This window comes from Heloderma suspectum, chromosome 2, assembly GCF_057233095.1.
Source record: "Heloderma suspectum isolate Gila_16-S chromosome 2, 16-S_ref, whole genome shotgun sequence".
Taxonomy (NCBI): domain Eukaryota; kingdom Metazoa; phylum Chordata; class Lepidosauria; order Squamata; family Helodermatidae; genus Heloderma; species Heloderma suspectum.
In genome coordinates, this window is record NC_139459.1 from 200,188,235 (window position 1) to 200,204,074 (window position 15,840).

Consider the following 15,840-nt stretch of genomic DNA (forward strand, 5'->3'; position numbering starts at 1 on the left):
CACCTCGGAGCACATGCTCCAAGGTCAGTTCCTAGAAAACAACATATCCTATGGCTGTCTAGCTGCTCACTAGCAGCCATTGGATTGCTCCCTTAAAGACTTTTTCAGGCTGCACTGTCACCTCGAAATTGAGGAATGTCCCCAATAAAGATCCTCCAGGAGTCAGTAACAGGAAAAATGTATTCTGAAGCTAAGGAATGTACCTTCTGCCTTAACACTTCATTGTTGGTCTTCCTGTTAGCTCTCTCCAAGCAAAAAGTGACGTAACATTTCCACATTTCCTCTGGAGGGATAAAAAACAATTAAAAAACAAAATAGCAGTTACTCCTTCTGAAAAAAAAACTTAACTGTTACACAACACAGTTTTTCCAACATCAGGAAGAGAGGAGCCCAATTATTAAGCCTTTTCAATCAAATCAATACTTTTTTAAAAAAGGACATGACAGTTTCACAAGAGCCAACTACTAATTCACTATAAGCCTCTTTTCTCCTTCAGGAGATGTGTTATTGCCAGTATAAGCCCAAAGGCAACTCTGATGCTCTTTGCATTTTCTTTGTGAGTCAGCTGGGGATGAAAGCATATACAGCTGACTTAAAGAGGGCAACTTTGGAGCATGACAGTGAGCTGTGAGGGACACAAATAGGCAAACACATTCAATCTTCCTCATGCTCTTCTCGCTCACCATAGCAGAATGACAGGAAGTGTGTTGTACTTCTCTGGAAAGAGCTTCTGAACTATTTTGTGGTATTTAGGAGAGACAATGAAATTATTTGCTTAATGTGCTAGTTGAGCTCAGCTATTCCTTCCTCAGTGCAGAATTGTACAATGTGAACAATTTCCCTGAGCTGAAATTGTTTATGGCATAGGGCAGGCAAACACACTGCATCATGGGAAGTTACGGCGCAGCCCCACTTCCTCTTAGAATTCTACCAGCCTGCACCATCTACCAACATTCTGGCCTAGTTCTCATACATACAGTAAAGATGGTGGTGGAACCATTTTGGACTGTACTATTTCAGACTGGAGGTAGGGATTCACATGATAAAGATCCAGAGTGGTGTGTTGGTTAGACTGCTGGACTGGGACATGGGAAACCTTCTAGTCTGTACTTGGCTATGAAGTTTACTGGGTGAATTGGGCCAGGCACTGACTCTTGGCCTAACGTACCTCACAGGGTTGTCATGAGGATAAAATGGAGGAGGAAGAAGATCATGCATGCCATCTTGGGCTCCTTGGATGAAGGGTGGGATATAAATGTAACAAACAATAAAATGTTCCTATATGAAACAGCACCACCACACGCATACACACAGAAATCTAGCATGGTAGAGAGACCGTTAGGTTAGAATCCCTCTCCTTGAAATCTAATTTTCTACTTGGATGGTTGCTGTTGTTTATTACGAAGGAATATTCGATCATGTGAGGCCCCACTGCTGTCTGAGGAGGTAGAGGAACAAAAGCTTTACCACCTCCATCTGCTGTTGGTTAGAATGGAACCTCAGTTTACAAATCTCCATCTCCCCTTAAAACCACTGGCTTAACTGAACTATGTAGATCTCCAGTATTATTTTTGCATAAATAAACCACCACCACTGTCGTATGAAAGCTATGTACATAATAATTACAAGTAGATGGGAAAGACATACTGGATAAACACTAGGAAACACTGCTGCCTTACTGTCCTGAAGCCCAAAGTTTCATAAGGAATTCAGGAACTCTGCTACAAAAACTGGGGGGGGGGGGAGTCAAGCCATATTTAAGTAGCCAGGCACAATTTCTAACCTGTGGGAAGTAATGTGACTGCCTCCTCAAACACCGTACAACACTGTTCTTCTTTGTGGGCCATGTCTAGTGCCTTTGATTGTTTAGTCATATGTTCTGATGATGATAGGAGTTCGATCTCCAGTTTCTGCCGTGCCATGTAGTTCCACATAAGAGGGTCATTGGCACACTCTGCCTGCAGGCTAACAGAAAAACCCATGTCATGCCATTATCTGTGCATTTCCCTCTTGCTATGAAGCCCTGGAGTAACAGAGTGCTTTTGTTCTATAACAAACCATCATAAACAATGGCATCTTGCTTATTCTGATGTATTGTTGAACACTGCCCAGAATAAGAAAGGGATTGCTTCAGGTGGAGCTACATCAGACATGCTGGAATCTGTCAGAACATAGCCTGGTCTACCCATGAAGCAGAATGAGGCAGGGATAACCTATTTGAGCTATGAGGTTGTGGAACGGACTGTACTACTTCAGATTGCAGGTGAAGGATTACATTTGAATGCTGCCTATGTTTAAAAAACAAACCTATAACAAAAAGAAAACTAGTACAGCAAGGAATAGGCTGGACTAGCACCTCTCCTTGCTGTGCTATTTTTTTATTTTTTTTTAGATTTTACAGGGGGTGGGGATGTAAGAGGAAGCATTCAAAAATAGCATCCCCTATCTCAGTCTGATGGTACAATCCATTCTACCACCAGATTCTGCTGCATGAGTAGATAGACGAAGCTCATGTTTCTGTGAAAAGAGGATAGGAGGTACATGTCATAAAACTGAAGAAGATGCTAAAAGAATGTTATGCTTACAACGCAATGGGTGCCTTTAACACACTAAAGCCGCCTTCCCCAACCTGGTGCCCTCCAGATGTTTTACACTTCAACTCCCCTCAGTCCCAGCCAGCAGGAATGCTGGGAGTCATAGTCCAAAACATCTGGAGGGCACCAGGTTGCGGAAAGTTGCACTAGAGGAGGAGAATACAAGGGTGAGGTACTTTTTCTACCTTTTCTGAATTGGCAGAGCCAGCTCCTAACTCAGGAGTTTTTAGAAAACTGCATGTGAAACACCATGGGGGCTGATCAAGAGAGACCTTAAAAATCAGCCCATAAACACACATGGGGAACAGAACAGTCTGGATCATGGCCAGAAGATTCTGTCACTGTGTGCAGACTGCATGTTACATACTCTGATGGACTGATCTTTTTAATGGAGGTAATATCTGAAGAAGACTTAGACCGGAAGTGGCCAGAGGGAAAATACTTTGTTTATTTTCCATTTTAAATCTGCCTTCCTATCCAAGAATCCATAAAGCAGCTTACAATTAGGAAAAAAGCATTAGAAGTCATTCAAAACAAATAAGAGTATCAAAACAAAAAATTCCCCAGAACAAATACTAAAGCATCGCAATAAGCAGCACAGGTAAAAAGAATTGAGACTATCCCCCCCATCCACCCAAAACAGAACAAACAAACAAAATTAAAGCCACAAAACTTTAGCTTGTTTTTCAAGCTAAAGGAGGTGGCCCTGCAGACCTCACATGGAAGAGCATCCCAGAAAAAGATGCACTGGCAAGAAGGCCCTGATCCAGGGGTGGGGAACGTGTGACCCTCCTGGTGTTGTTGGACTGGAACTCCCATCAGCCCTAGCCACCAAAGGCAACAGTAAAGGATGATGGGAGTTGCAGTCCAACAACATCTGGAGGGCCCACAATGTTCTCCATCCTTGACCTAATCCAAGTGGGTGCCAACCTGCCTGAATACAACAGCCAAAGACAGCACTCTCACTCCACACACCTTGACAGACCCTGCTGGTTTGGGCACAAACATAGCTTCTGATTGAGTTTCCTGAATAATGAAACCACCACATCAATTCTCGGTACTGCAAGCAAAATATCAAGCATTCCTGAGTTTTAAAAGTCACGTGCTATACAGAAAGGGAGAAGGAGCCTCTTTGGAATAGACCTGAAGTCCTGCCTTCCTCCTACAAATCTGTCTGAACCTTACAATCTTCATTAGAAGATTACTTGAACTTGGGTGGATGGCAGCCCATATTTGGAATGCCTTCCCTAGGGAGGTTCACCTAATGCCAACCTTGCTACCTTTCTGGTGCCATGAAGAGGTAGGTGTTCTTGATTTTTTTTAAAAAAAATTCCTAGGCATTCCAGCTCTTCAAATAGCCAGGTTTAGTTGCTGTATGGTTCTGCTGGCCTTTACCCATTGATGCTGCTGTTTCTGCAAGCCTTAATTGCTGTATTTTATTGTATTGTTTTATTCTTTTAATTGCACATCACCAGTATACTGTTATGCTGAAGAGTGGCTAACAAATTTACTAAATGAATATAAATAAAGAAAAAGGCCAAACAAGCAGCACCCATGCATCTTTACATTTGAGTAGGCCTGTAATTGCAGGGGGGAACCTCATTTTGAAAGTACATGACCAGAACTGAGGTCACCTTGCATAATTCATTCCGACCAAACCTTAAAACTGGACTGTCGGGAGTTGATTGGGGATAGACCAATAACTGCTAACATGGTGTGTGCTGACCTCCAAAGCCATAAAGATCTCACTTTGTGTCATGCCCACCACAAACTTACTTTTCCAGAATTTCTTTTTGAAGGTCTTGTGTAAAATCAAAAAGTTTTGCAATTGACAACAGTGACAGAAGAAACTCTGCACCTAGGATACAGAAAGACACACAATAATGGCTGTTCTGAGCCTCACAAGCACTCTTAAGACAACCAATGTTTAAAGAAATGAAACGTATCTACCCAAAACCAACACACTTTTTATAGTGAAAAACCCATAAAAACTATACAAACTTTTCTTGAAGCAGGTCTATCTCACATGGCATGTCAGTTTTGTCCAAGAGGTTGACTAGAATTTGCTTCCCTACACAATTCCTGAATTTTCAGTACATACAGGTAATGAACCAGAGAATTGGCCCATCTAGCCCAGCATCCTATCATCGAGGGTGGCCAAATCCGGATGCTCCAAGAAGCTCAATACACAATGCTAAAAGTATTCCCTCAACTGCAATGGACTGAAATGACTTGCACCCATTTTTGAGGCCCCATGAAGGAGGAACAATTCATCCTACATACTAAGAAACACATTGCAAGTTGCTGGTTTAAAACAATAGGTTACCTTTTATTTTTTGAGTGGCATCCCTGCAGACGATTCGAGCCACTTCACCATTAAGCACGTCCTCAGAATAACTGAACTCGCCCTACAATTGGAGCCAAAAGCCCTCTTACAATTATGTTTTCATTTCCTGGATCTTTCAGACATTAAAACATTTACGACACACGAACAAGACTTCTCCCTTCACATATAAAGCTGCAAGCTGAAGCTCCACAGGGGCTCCAATGCACAAAAAAGCCTCTGCACAAGAAGGACCATTACCTACTCTCCAGCATCAGGGAAACGCCCCGCATACAATGGAAGGAAATGCGTATTCCCGGATATTGAAGAGAACAACGTAGTCCCTTCTTGAACTGTGCTCTATATGCACAGGAGGGGATCCCAGATGGGTGCACACTCAGCTTCATCTACCCTGGAGAGAGCCGGCCCACCATGCAAAGCTAGTCATCAAGCCCAAAGTAGAAGAAACCATGTCTAACTGATTAGCTCTGTTGGAAATAGACACAGCTACTTTCATTCAGCAAGGGGCAGGGAGGAGGATGGGGGGGAAAACAGGTCTCAAGAAACTGAGAGCTTGCAAAAACTAAACCTGTACATCTGCATCCCCCAACCTGGTGCCCTCCAGATGTTTTGGACTACAAGTCCTTTCAGCCCCAGCCAGCATGGCAATCATCAGGAATGCTGGGGGTTCCAGACCAACACATCCCGAGGGTACCAGGTTGGAAAAGGCTATTGTGCATCTTCTAGGAGCAACATAAGATGATTTTGGTGGTCAGAGCTAGAGGGAGGGAGAACGGAGAAAAACTGAGCTTACTGTTACTGGCTACAAGCCCTTGTGATGGGCCAAGTTCTACACTCAATAAAAAGGAAGGGTCTATTGCGGCAGCCCCTCCCCCTCCTTCTCTGGGGATATTTAAGACCTGTGTGGCCCAAAGGGGAGATAGAGCCGAGAAAGTCTAGGCCAGCAAGCTTCAGCCTTCAGTTCCTGAAGAGACTTTCAGTCGGCCTGAGAGAACTATATTCTGGTGTTTGGATGTTGTTGTTTTGTTAACTTGTGTTTACTTCAGCATTTAAACATTGTAAACAACCTTGGGTGCTTTGGCAGAAAGGTGGCACAGAGGCAATATTTTTATTTTATTTAAATAATAATAATATTTAATAAATTTAAAAGAATCCTGGCCAAAAAAAAATCATGGAATTGTTGCTGTCACTGACAGGCATTTTCAATAGAAGACCTTTAATTTCTTACCAAGTCCATCTTTGCTTGCTCAAATTCTTTTTTTTCTTTCCTTTGTTTTTCTGCATGCATCAGCTCCATTCTAAAATACTACAGAAACAAAGAAAGGCAGAGGGGGCAATGACAGAATCCAAGAATCCAAGCATCACACAGAACACCGCTTCAAACTCCAGTCTGAACTCCTGGTTAAGCAGGACTCCTTGCTAATACTGGTACTGAACTTAAATGGAATGAACTCAGGCAGAGGGAGTCTTCGGACCTGCGGCCCACCCACAATACTTAACAATGGTTCAGGGACCCCCCCTGTTATATCTGCACCACCCCCAAAAGCCACAATATTTGTGTCTTCATGAACTCTGTTGTGCTTGTTGCTTGGACTTCTCCCGCTACTGTCCTTGATACTGTTGAAGTCTTTGCCCAGGTAATGTTTCACCAACATTATCGTGATTATGGACTAACTGGCACAAGCATGGTTATTTCATGTCAGTAGAAGTTGCTAATGATAAATAAAAGCAATGTGAGGCGCTGCAGACAGTGTAAATGAACTTGGCATGCTAAAATCTTAAGGACAAACTCTGCCACTTGGCTCTAAATGCAATTCTGCATTCTTTGGATGATTTAATAAAGGTCACTTGAAGTTGCATAATTTTCAGGATGTAACAAAACACACGCCACATGCTTCACAAATCCCACAGCAGATCTTATTTTCTCACTCATGGTAAAAACAACTACCTCTGAAGTTTTTTCCTGGCAGACATACTAAGACTAAAAGCCCACCATACTTAACTATAGGCTTGAGGATGGAAAAAGATCCTCATACTGTCACCTTGAAATCTTACAAACATAAAGCATAAAAACATGCTCAGCCACACTTGCCATCGAAGATGGAAAAATGTCATGATATTCTGTTCTGCAGTCAAACAGGCTAATTGCCAGTGAACAAGAACATTTTAGCTGAAATGTGTTAACTGCACATTTGGCAGTGGGAGAAGAGGGGGGAGAGCAGCAGAATCACACATGCTACCTCTTGATAAAGTTTGGGACACTCTGGATGGAAACGCAATGCACGGAGGAACAACTGCCGGGCACTTTCAGATGACAGGCGGTCCTCCATTTCCCATTTTGCAGCCATGATCCACAAAGCTACAACAAAGAGAGATATGTGATGTTATTCAAGATGGCCACTGCAAAAGTCAGCTGACAATCAAGGTGTCATTCCAAGTAGCAATACTTATGCTGTGTTATGCTAGACTGGGATGTACAACCCACAGCCTATAGGCTTAACAGCACCCCACTGGGTGTCCTGACCCACTCCTTCCCACTATGATCCTGATACAGATCACTCTTTCCCCACTGCTGCTAGTAATGAGGAAGGAGCAATCTGTATCAGGATCTCTGGGACGTGCATGTGCGCATGTGTGTTTATGTGCATGTGTGTGCGGCCTCTGAGCCATCAGATGCAGCCCTCGGGACTGAAAAGCTTGTGCACCCCTGTACTAGACCAACTGTACTATCTGATTACTGCCCAAAATTACACATTACATACAGGAGATTCTTTTCTTGATTTGTACTGCTGGTCATTCGTATCTCTTCTGTAATGCTTGAAAGGCATTCACGTGTTTGAAAAACATGCAGCAGCCGCATCTGCAAAAGCCATAATTGGTCAAGGCCCCCCAAATGCATGTTTATTGCATATTTTCAGACAAGCAACTGCCATTCAAATGCATTTAATAGACTTGTGAGTATATAGTGGCCTCAAGACTATTTTGAAGACACACTAGATGGGTCTTGTGTAACAGACACGTATGAAAGGGCAAATCTTGATTGCACTCACCCGCAAACAAAACCCCACCTACTTGATAAGTGGATGGAAAGGCCTGACTTGCTTATGAAAGAACTTTCAGGTTGAAAGTTACCAGGTCAGGTAAGCTAAACGTAGGACTGCCAGGGCATCCTATCTGACTTTTCCAAGACTGCCTCTGAATAGAACAATTTGCCTTCTCCTGAACAATATCCTGCACACTTTGATTATAAGCAGGAATGTTGATTACTGTACCTGGTTTGTTTGGATGAAGGGCTAACATGGAAGAAAACACCTTGCTCAGCTGTATTTTCCTGTTCTGTTAGGAAACACATGACGTATTTCATACATTGTTCACCTTTCAACTTGAAACAGATTCATGTTCGCTACACAGGACGGCTACACTGTTGGTTTGCCATGCTACAGTGGAAGACATATACATGTATGGTTGGATCCAACATCTTTGTTCCGCCAGCGGAAGGATGCCTGCAGAACAGGATTTTCACATTCCACGAGCAGTATCCTTCTGCTGGTAGAACGCCAATCCTGGATTCAACCCCTGCAGTTCAAGCAACTTAAGTTATTAGTACCTGCATTTCTTATAATAAAAGCAGGGAGTGGCCGGGTAACAGAACAATAAAACCCAAATACCACCAAGACTACAAAATAACCTCAATCCCAAGCAAGGCAACAATGCCTGTAGTCAGCCAGGAAAGCATACACCACCTTTTCTTTTGGTAGATTGATAAGAGGCCATCAGGGCCCATTCACACATCAATGTTTGACAAAGCTATTCAATTTTCATATGGCGAAGACACGCCAGCAACCTCACGTAACTTCCAGCGGAGTATAAAGGGACACACTTCCAAAGAATGGAAGAGAAAAATCATTTTGAGGTGGCCTTTTCACCTAAGAAAATGATAATGAGAAACAACAGTTTTGTCTCTTCTCCCTAACCAATTCCTTTGGAGGCCTACTGTTCTGTATATTCTGTGATATACAGATCACTAACTGTTGTAAATTCAGTCACATATACTAATACAGGAGGAAAAGGGATGAATTCTCAGTCCACTGAGTACCAGCATGTAAAAATCAAAAGCAAGTTCAGTCATTTCAATCACTTCCAAATTACCCCCAGTGCCAAGACTGCATTCAGTGACACCCTTGAAACAAAGCACAACAACCTATCAGCAAACCTGCTTGCATGAGGAAATTACATTCAAATGCTCACCCATTTCTTGCAAAATGCAACATGAGACAACCACAGTTGAAGGTCACCCTAGTGAAACAAAGGGGAGACAGGATCAGCTGAGAACACAAGCACTTTCATCCAACACAGCACTCTTTTCTGTAACAATCAGCAACAAAAGCATCAGGAGTAATGGGGGCGGCGGAATCAACAGTTTCAGAGCCAGCAGCTAAAAGAGAAAGTTGGAGCGCAGAGGAGCATTGTTTTTACATCTCTCCTTTTTACTTCTCTCCTATCATCCAGGAGCAAGAAAAAGAAGCATTCCAATGCAACCGTTTAAGAAACTGGAGAAGTACAAATATATATTTTGCAGAGCATGCAATGGGTGACTTCATGGCTCTGTTTTTCTTTTATTCAACTTATTTATTGGAATTTATTACCCACCCCATCTTCACAGAGTGAAGAAGCTAACAGACTGAATTTTAATTCCATTAAAATTTAATACAAGTTTTGATAAACACTATGAATGTTAATACCCATTATCATTTGATCTTCGCCTCAGCCCCACAAGACAAACCCAAACATAAGGATCTTCCAAAACATGCTCAAGTGGATTTAGTTCCTAAACTTTGGGGCGGTCCACTTGGAAAACCTTGCTACAAGCTCTTGTTTTCCGCTATATTCTCTCCTTATCCTTCCTGAGTAAAAGGCTTCCTGTAAATTATCAAAGAAAATAACCCACAGGGCCAAGTGTACCCAGTTATCAAGCACACTCAACACATTCAGGGCAAAATGCAGTATTTACAGAGGGTTTATTAATTGCAATAGTGAAATGTCTGCAATTAAACAGTAAAAGATTGAAGAGATTCAGCAGGGCAAGCATCAATTGGACCAGCAAAGGTACAAAGAACAGGGTCTAAGAGCCAATGAGAGGGTCATGGAAACCCCACTCCCATACTGTTGCTCTTCTTCAGGCTATTTCTTAACCTTCATCATTGTCCTCATTTAGATAAGACTGTAAATATTTGCACATAACACTAATAGTCTCATCCTCATGATAATCCTGCAGTTAAGTCACCTTTATTCACAATTAACAGGAAAGAAAACTGAGCCCAAAAGATGAATCGCACTACAACAATGTAAGTAAAAAACTGAACCTACACCTCCCAAGCCCACATCCAGAATTCTATTCACTGCAGCACACTGACACACTAACCTGATTCACATGTAACAACAATACACGGGTTGTTTAACCCATGGGTTTTGGGGACTGTGCAAGAGCGGGTAAGTGTGCGGCCTTGTAACTGCTCACTGCTTCTGCTCTGTTCCGATTACAAAACAATCCAGGAACAAAGGTTTGTTGTTGGGTTAAAACGCTGGGTTGTTTCTCCCTTAACTGCCCAGAGTGCTGGGTTCATATGTCACAGCAAACAATCCATGAACGTGGTGTTCCTGGATTGTTTGATAAACAGGATGTAAAGCGGAAGCGTCAAGTGGTTCACGAGGAAATGCCCTCACTCACTCCTACACATCCCCAACAATCCATCGGTTAATTGACCAATGGTTAGTCCTTACCTGCCAGGTCAGTGTTTTGCAGTGGCCAGTGGCAATTAAAATAACAGCCTCATGCCATTTTGGTTTTAGGGAATTCACATTTTGGAATCAGATCCCTGATTATGTGTTGCAAGGTACACATGCTAATTCCTAGAAATATTTAGGAATATATAAAATCTATACAGAAACTGCAGCATCCCTGAGGCTTCCCTTCCAACGCCTCTCTCACCACCACAACCAATAATGCATTGAGAGCATATAACATCTCATGGGCATCCTCTAATTTCACAGTGCTTGCTGGATGAGAAGCAGTACCTCACACAACATCTCCCTACATCTGATCATTTAAAGCAGGGGTGGGGAATGTGTGGCCCTCCGGATATTGTTGGATTACAAATCCCTTCACCCTTGACAACTGGCCATGCTGGCTGGGACTGATAGAAATTGGCATCCAACCACAGCCGGAGGGCTACAAGTTCTGCGCCCCCTGATATAAAGCTTGATACCGAGGTAACTAAACCAGTTCTTAGGCGATCCTATGGGATTTATTTTGTTAATGAAGCAAGAAATCCACTTTTCAGGAACTAAATGACATGCTAGTTCTGGATGTAGGAACCAGATGCCAACACAAATTAAGATGCTTCCATTTATTTATTTTATTAATATGTTACACAAGAGGTTATACAAAACTGCCAAGTTCTATAGAACAAAATAGGCTTACTTTCCATTTTGTTGTCGCACGTTTGAAAATGCCATGTATTCTCTGCACAATCGAGTACTCAATCTCATCTTTCTTAAATGAGTAACCAATTCGCTAAGGGAAGAAAAACACAATGGTCAACTTTGCAGTCCTTGAAACTTCCGTAAGAACCTCTTCAGGTTTTCAGTTATTTTTCAATTTGTTTACTGCTCTGAAATCTGTTCTATATATGGAGCGGTATATAAATGTTGTAAATAATAATAACAATAACTTACCGATCTTCTTTTCTTTATCAGTTCTAATAGATTGATTTCATACTGGTAAAGAAAAATATGTAGAAGATAAACAATACCTTAAGGATGGCCAAACTGATTAGGCCAGTGAAGCCAAGCCATGCATTTATCATTTATACAAATATAGGACAACAACTTTAAGTAAGGCAACCTGCCTGCAATACAGTGAAATAAGGCGCAACCCTATGCATGGCTAGACAGAAAAAAGGCCTACCCGTACCAGCATGCCACAGCCAGCACAGCTGGCTGGGGCATGCTGGGAGTGGTAAGCTATTTTTTTCTGTTTAAACATGCATAGGATTGTGCCCTTAATCAAGAACCCAACATGGAATTACTGCAATTTCCAGTCATCCCATATACTAACAGTAATCTCATTTTATGAATGTCAACCCTAATGGAATCAAAACAGCACCATCTATACACAAGAGAGAACTATCAGCATGCTCAGGGAAATCCCAAGGTTTGCAAAAGTTTTTTAAAAACCCTTTAGAAAATAGCCCCTAAAGGGCCCCTGCCCCCACCACCCAATGAAGACTGAGCATACTCATTGGCCACAGAAAGCTGACCATCTGTTGTTGGGATGGATGGAAAACAGGGCAGTGGCGGAACAGAGTATCCTGAAAGATGCCAAGGCTGGCACACTGGGCAGAAACATTTTGTTGCAGGTCACACATAATCATATAACTAATTTCATCACTACAGCTTTTACCAAAGCTTGAAGAAGCTGTGTATTACCCACATTACCTATTTGACCTCCCCTCCTAGAAGTGCCTCCACCACCAGCCATTCTATCTGGATGCTTCAGAGAGAGAGAGGAGGGAGACCGTAAAACCCCTCTATTGGCCTGGCTAGGGCTGTCATTTGGCTCCTTCCCCCCCAGAATGACCTCACTGACATCCATCAGTGAGTGGCATGGTGGGTTGGAGGCACCCAGATGTATTTCAATAAACATTTTCCTTTTCCTATGAGCACCTTCAGCACAATGTACTTTAGCCATTCTAGTATCCCATTATACGGGCTATTCTATTAGGATTGCTCAGAGATAGAGCACTTGCTTTGCATGCAGAGTCCCAGGTTCAGCTCCTACTACCTCCAGATAAGGTGGGAGAAAGACTGAAATGAAAGCCTGGAGAACTGCTGCCAATCAGCGTAGACTAGCCCTTCACAACCTGGTGCCCTCCAGATGTGTTTGGGAAAAGTGGGTGCAGACAATACCGAGCAAGATGATAATGGTGTGATTTGGTCTAAGGCGGCTTCCTTATGAGAGATCCTCTACATCTTTACAACTGCCCTGGAAATGAAGAAATTTGCTGCAGCATAGTTAAGCACAGCTATAATCATCACATCTTAATGGCAAGATGTAACAGAGTTAAGAGATATATCAGAACCTAGAAATATATCAGACTGTGCATTAGCCACCAATAAATATTTTCTTGCATTATGTTATTGATTTACATTTAAGAAAAACAAAAGATAAGGCAATTCCTGTATGAGGAAACACAAATTAAGATGAAAAGTGGAAAACATACAGAAAATAAATCTGCTTAAGAAAGCTACCTGAATGTAACTGATAAAATCTTCCTTATGAAGTGCTCTCCGTTGTATTTTATATTCAAGGGCTGAGGTCTTCTTAATAACTGCCCTGCAGACATGTAAAAAAGGCAGCATCCCTTCAACACATTAGTAGCACACCATTTCTTAAAGAGACCCATGGGCTAAATTTTGGCATACATTCTTCTATAGTAATATTTATTAAACTCCGCACTCCACCAGCCCTGCATTGGACAGGCAGTCGCCTCTGAGTTTAGAGGTGGCCGCCTACCCCCATAGGATTGCACCCTCCCAATGTTTATAGGCTGCCCTATAACAAAATGTTCTTAGGGTGATTCATGAGACAAACAAAAACAAGCTTAATCAATAATAAGCTGCAGAATATAATAACATATGATGCAGCATTAAGAATCAAATGATGGCCAGTATTTTAAAGTATTCAGATTTATTTCCTTCTCTGTGCTGATCTAGATCTTCAATTCAACCACTTTTCCCAGTGCTAGACACAACATTCAGACTTCGAGATTTTTGTACTACTAAAAAATTCCGACAAAATAAAATACATAAATTATGTGCATTTATAAGAGCTTAACTGAACCTGTATGATTAATTCTACTCGCGGAATATAGTTCTGCTTTCAGAATTTGCAAGTTTGGGATGGGAAATAGTTGGATTAGAAGAAAAAGAAGGATATGTTATACATTGGGACAGAAGGTGTGTTTGAGTGATGGGGAAGACCAGAAAAAACATATATTCCATGCAAATCCCCATTTCCTAACCACAATCCCTGGCTTCTTATAGTTTGGCTTCATCACTTTTGCTAGACACTACCTCCATATTTGTAAGCATTTTCCCATATTCAAGAAGTCTAGCAACATTATCAAATCAGATTCTCGGGATACTGCTATATATGCAGCACAATCCTATAAGTGTTGACTTGGACATTTGTCCCACTGTGTTCAGGACTTAGGCAATCAGCAATTGTAACCAGCTTCAAGTATCTGTACATTGTGATTTTCAACTAATGTCCGAAATCATTTCAACGGTCAATTCAAATTTACCTGAAAGCTCAGACTCAAGTATGAACAGACTGTACACAGAAAATTATCTCCTGCATCTCTGCTTAAGGAATGGCTTCAATACAAAGTTTTAACAGAATTTGATTATGGGCTACAATGCAATATAGTTTTCCTAATGCAATTTCCTGCAAAAGGCTATTCTATCTACAGAATGTTGTGGTTCTAGCTTGCAGTTAGGATTCCTTCCAACAGCAGCGTACACTGAGAAGAAACTGAATCATGCTATGGCTTTGCGAAGGTTTAACTGGACCATCCTTTACTTATGCGATAAACCAATTAAACTAAGGCCATTAGTTACAACATAGTTAGAAGCTATTATGTAAAATCAAGTGTTTGATAGCACCTTATTCACATGCAAGCCAAATCACAGCAAGACAAATACCAACTGCATCAGGTTTGGGAGGTGTGCAGTCGAGATTCCAATCAGAGTTAATAACTGAGAGACTGGAACTAGAGGATATAATTGTTCTTTAACATTCCGGTTTAATTAAAAGCATCGTCCTGCATATCTCTAGTAGTGGTTTCAAGAAGTTCGTTTCTGAGGCGAAGTTGACAGTGCAAGGGAACTCTCCACCACCACCACCAGTTTTACTCCCGATCCCCAATAAACGAGCTGTCTTCCCTCCCAGCTCCCATCAAAACCGGCGCTACTCCTGCTTGCATCCTAACCACTACGGTCATTCCCGTTCTCTGGATCTCGTGGGAGCCTTAACCCAGTAGACAACGCCCAAACCCCACTCACCTGATCTCCTTGCGAGTAAAGAGTCCGACTCTCTCCAGCTGCTCTAGCTCGGGGATCCGGTCTTCGATGCGTTGCTCAATCCTCTCCGCCATGACCGGGAGAAGCGCTCAGCAGACCCCTACGCCGAACAATCCACGCACATGGGGAAGCCCCACCTCTGCTTCCGGTAGCCGGGCACGGCTAAGCCCGGACGTCACCGCCTTTTCCTTCCGCCTAGACCGTCGCTGGGTTCCATCTCCTGCCTCCGTGCGGCTCACAGAAGAACTGCAGGTCTTCTCGCTTCGGGCAAGAAAAGATCGTCAGGACACATCTACGCAGCAATTACGCGTGATGCAGCCCGATTCTATCCTTGATTATCGGGAAGACTGGAAAAGGTCAGTTTAAATTCCAATTCCAACGAAGGGCAATGCCAAAGAGCGTTCAAACTACCGTACAATTACACTCATTTCACATGCCAGCAAGGTGATGCTCAAAATCCTACAAGCTAGGCTTCAGCAGTATGCGAACCGAGAACTACCGGAAGTACAAGCTGGGTTTCGAAGAGGCAGAGGAACTGGAGATCAAATCGCCAACATTCACTGCATCATGGAGAAAGCAAGAGAATTCCAGAAAAACGTCTATTTCTGCTTCATTGACTACGCTAAAGCCTTTGATTGTGTGGATCACAACAAACTGTGGCAAATTCTTAAAGTGATGGGAGTACCAGACCACCTTACCTGTCTCCTGAGAAACCTGTACGAGGGTCAAGAAGCAACAGTAAGAACCAGACATGGAACA

At 42.4% G+C, this 15,840-nt stretch overlaps 1 protein-coding gene across 1 annotated transcript in view; it reads right to left on the minus strand.

Moving 5' to 3' along the window:
* Nucleotides 1-15,231, minus strand: part of UTP6 (UTP6 small subunit processome component) — a 24,448-nt gene extending 9,217 nt beyond the window's left edge. The window contains exons 1-12 of the mRNA XM_084837252.1: nucleotides 15,064-15,231; nucleotides 13,249-13,333; nucleotides 11,674-11,715; nucleotides 11,420-11,512; nucleotides 9,187-9,234; nucleotides 8,211-8,274; nucleotides 7,179-7,297; nucleotides 6,167-6,244; nucleotides 4,921-5,002; nucleotides 4,371-4,452; nucleotides 1,784-1,965; nucleotides 204-283 (exon numbers count right to left, since the gene is read on the minus strand). Of these exons, the coding sequence (XP_084693378.1) occupies nucleotides 204-283; nucleotides 1,784-1,965; nucleotides 4,371-4,452; nucleotides 4,921-5,002; nucleotides 6,167-6,244; nucleotides 7,179-7,297; nucleotides 8,211-8,274; nucleotides 9,187-9,234; nucleotides 11,420-11,512; nucleotides 11,674-11,715; nucleotides 13,249-13,333; nucleotides 15,064-15,155 (1,047 nt within the window). The 5' untranslated portion in view covers nucleotides 15,156-15,231. The remainder of the gene's footprint in view (nucleotides 1-203; nucleotides 284-1,783; nucleotides 1,966-4,370; nucleotides 4,453-4,920; nucleotides 5,003-6,166; nucleotides 6,245-7,178; nucleotides 7,298-8,210; nucleotides 8,275-9,186; nucleotides 9,235-11,419; nucleotides 11,513-11,673; nucleotides 11,716-13,248; nucleotides 13,334-15,063) is intronic.
* Between the last annotated feature and the right edge of the window lie 609 nt (nucleotides 15,232-15,840).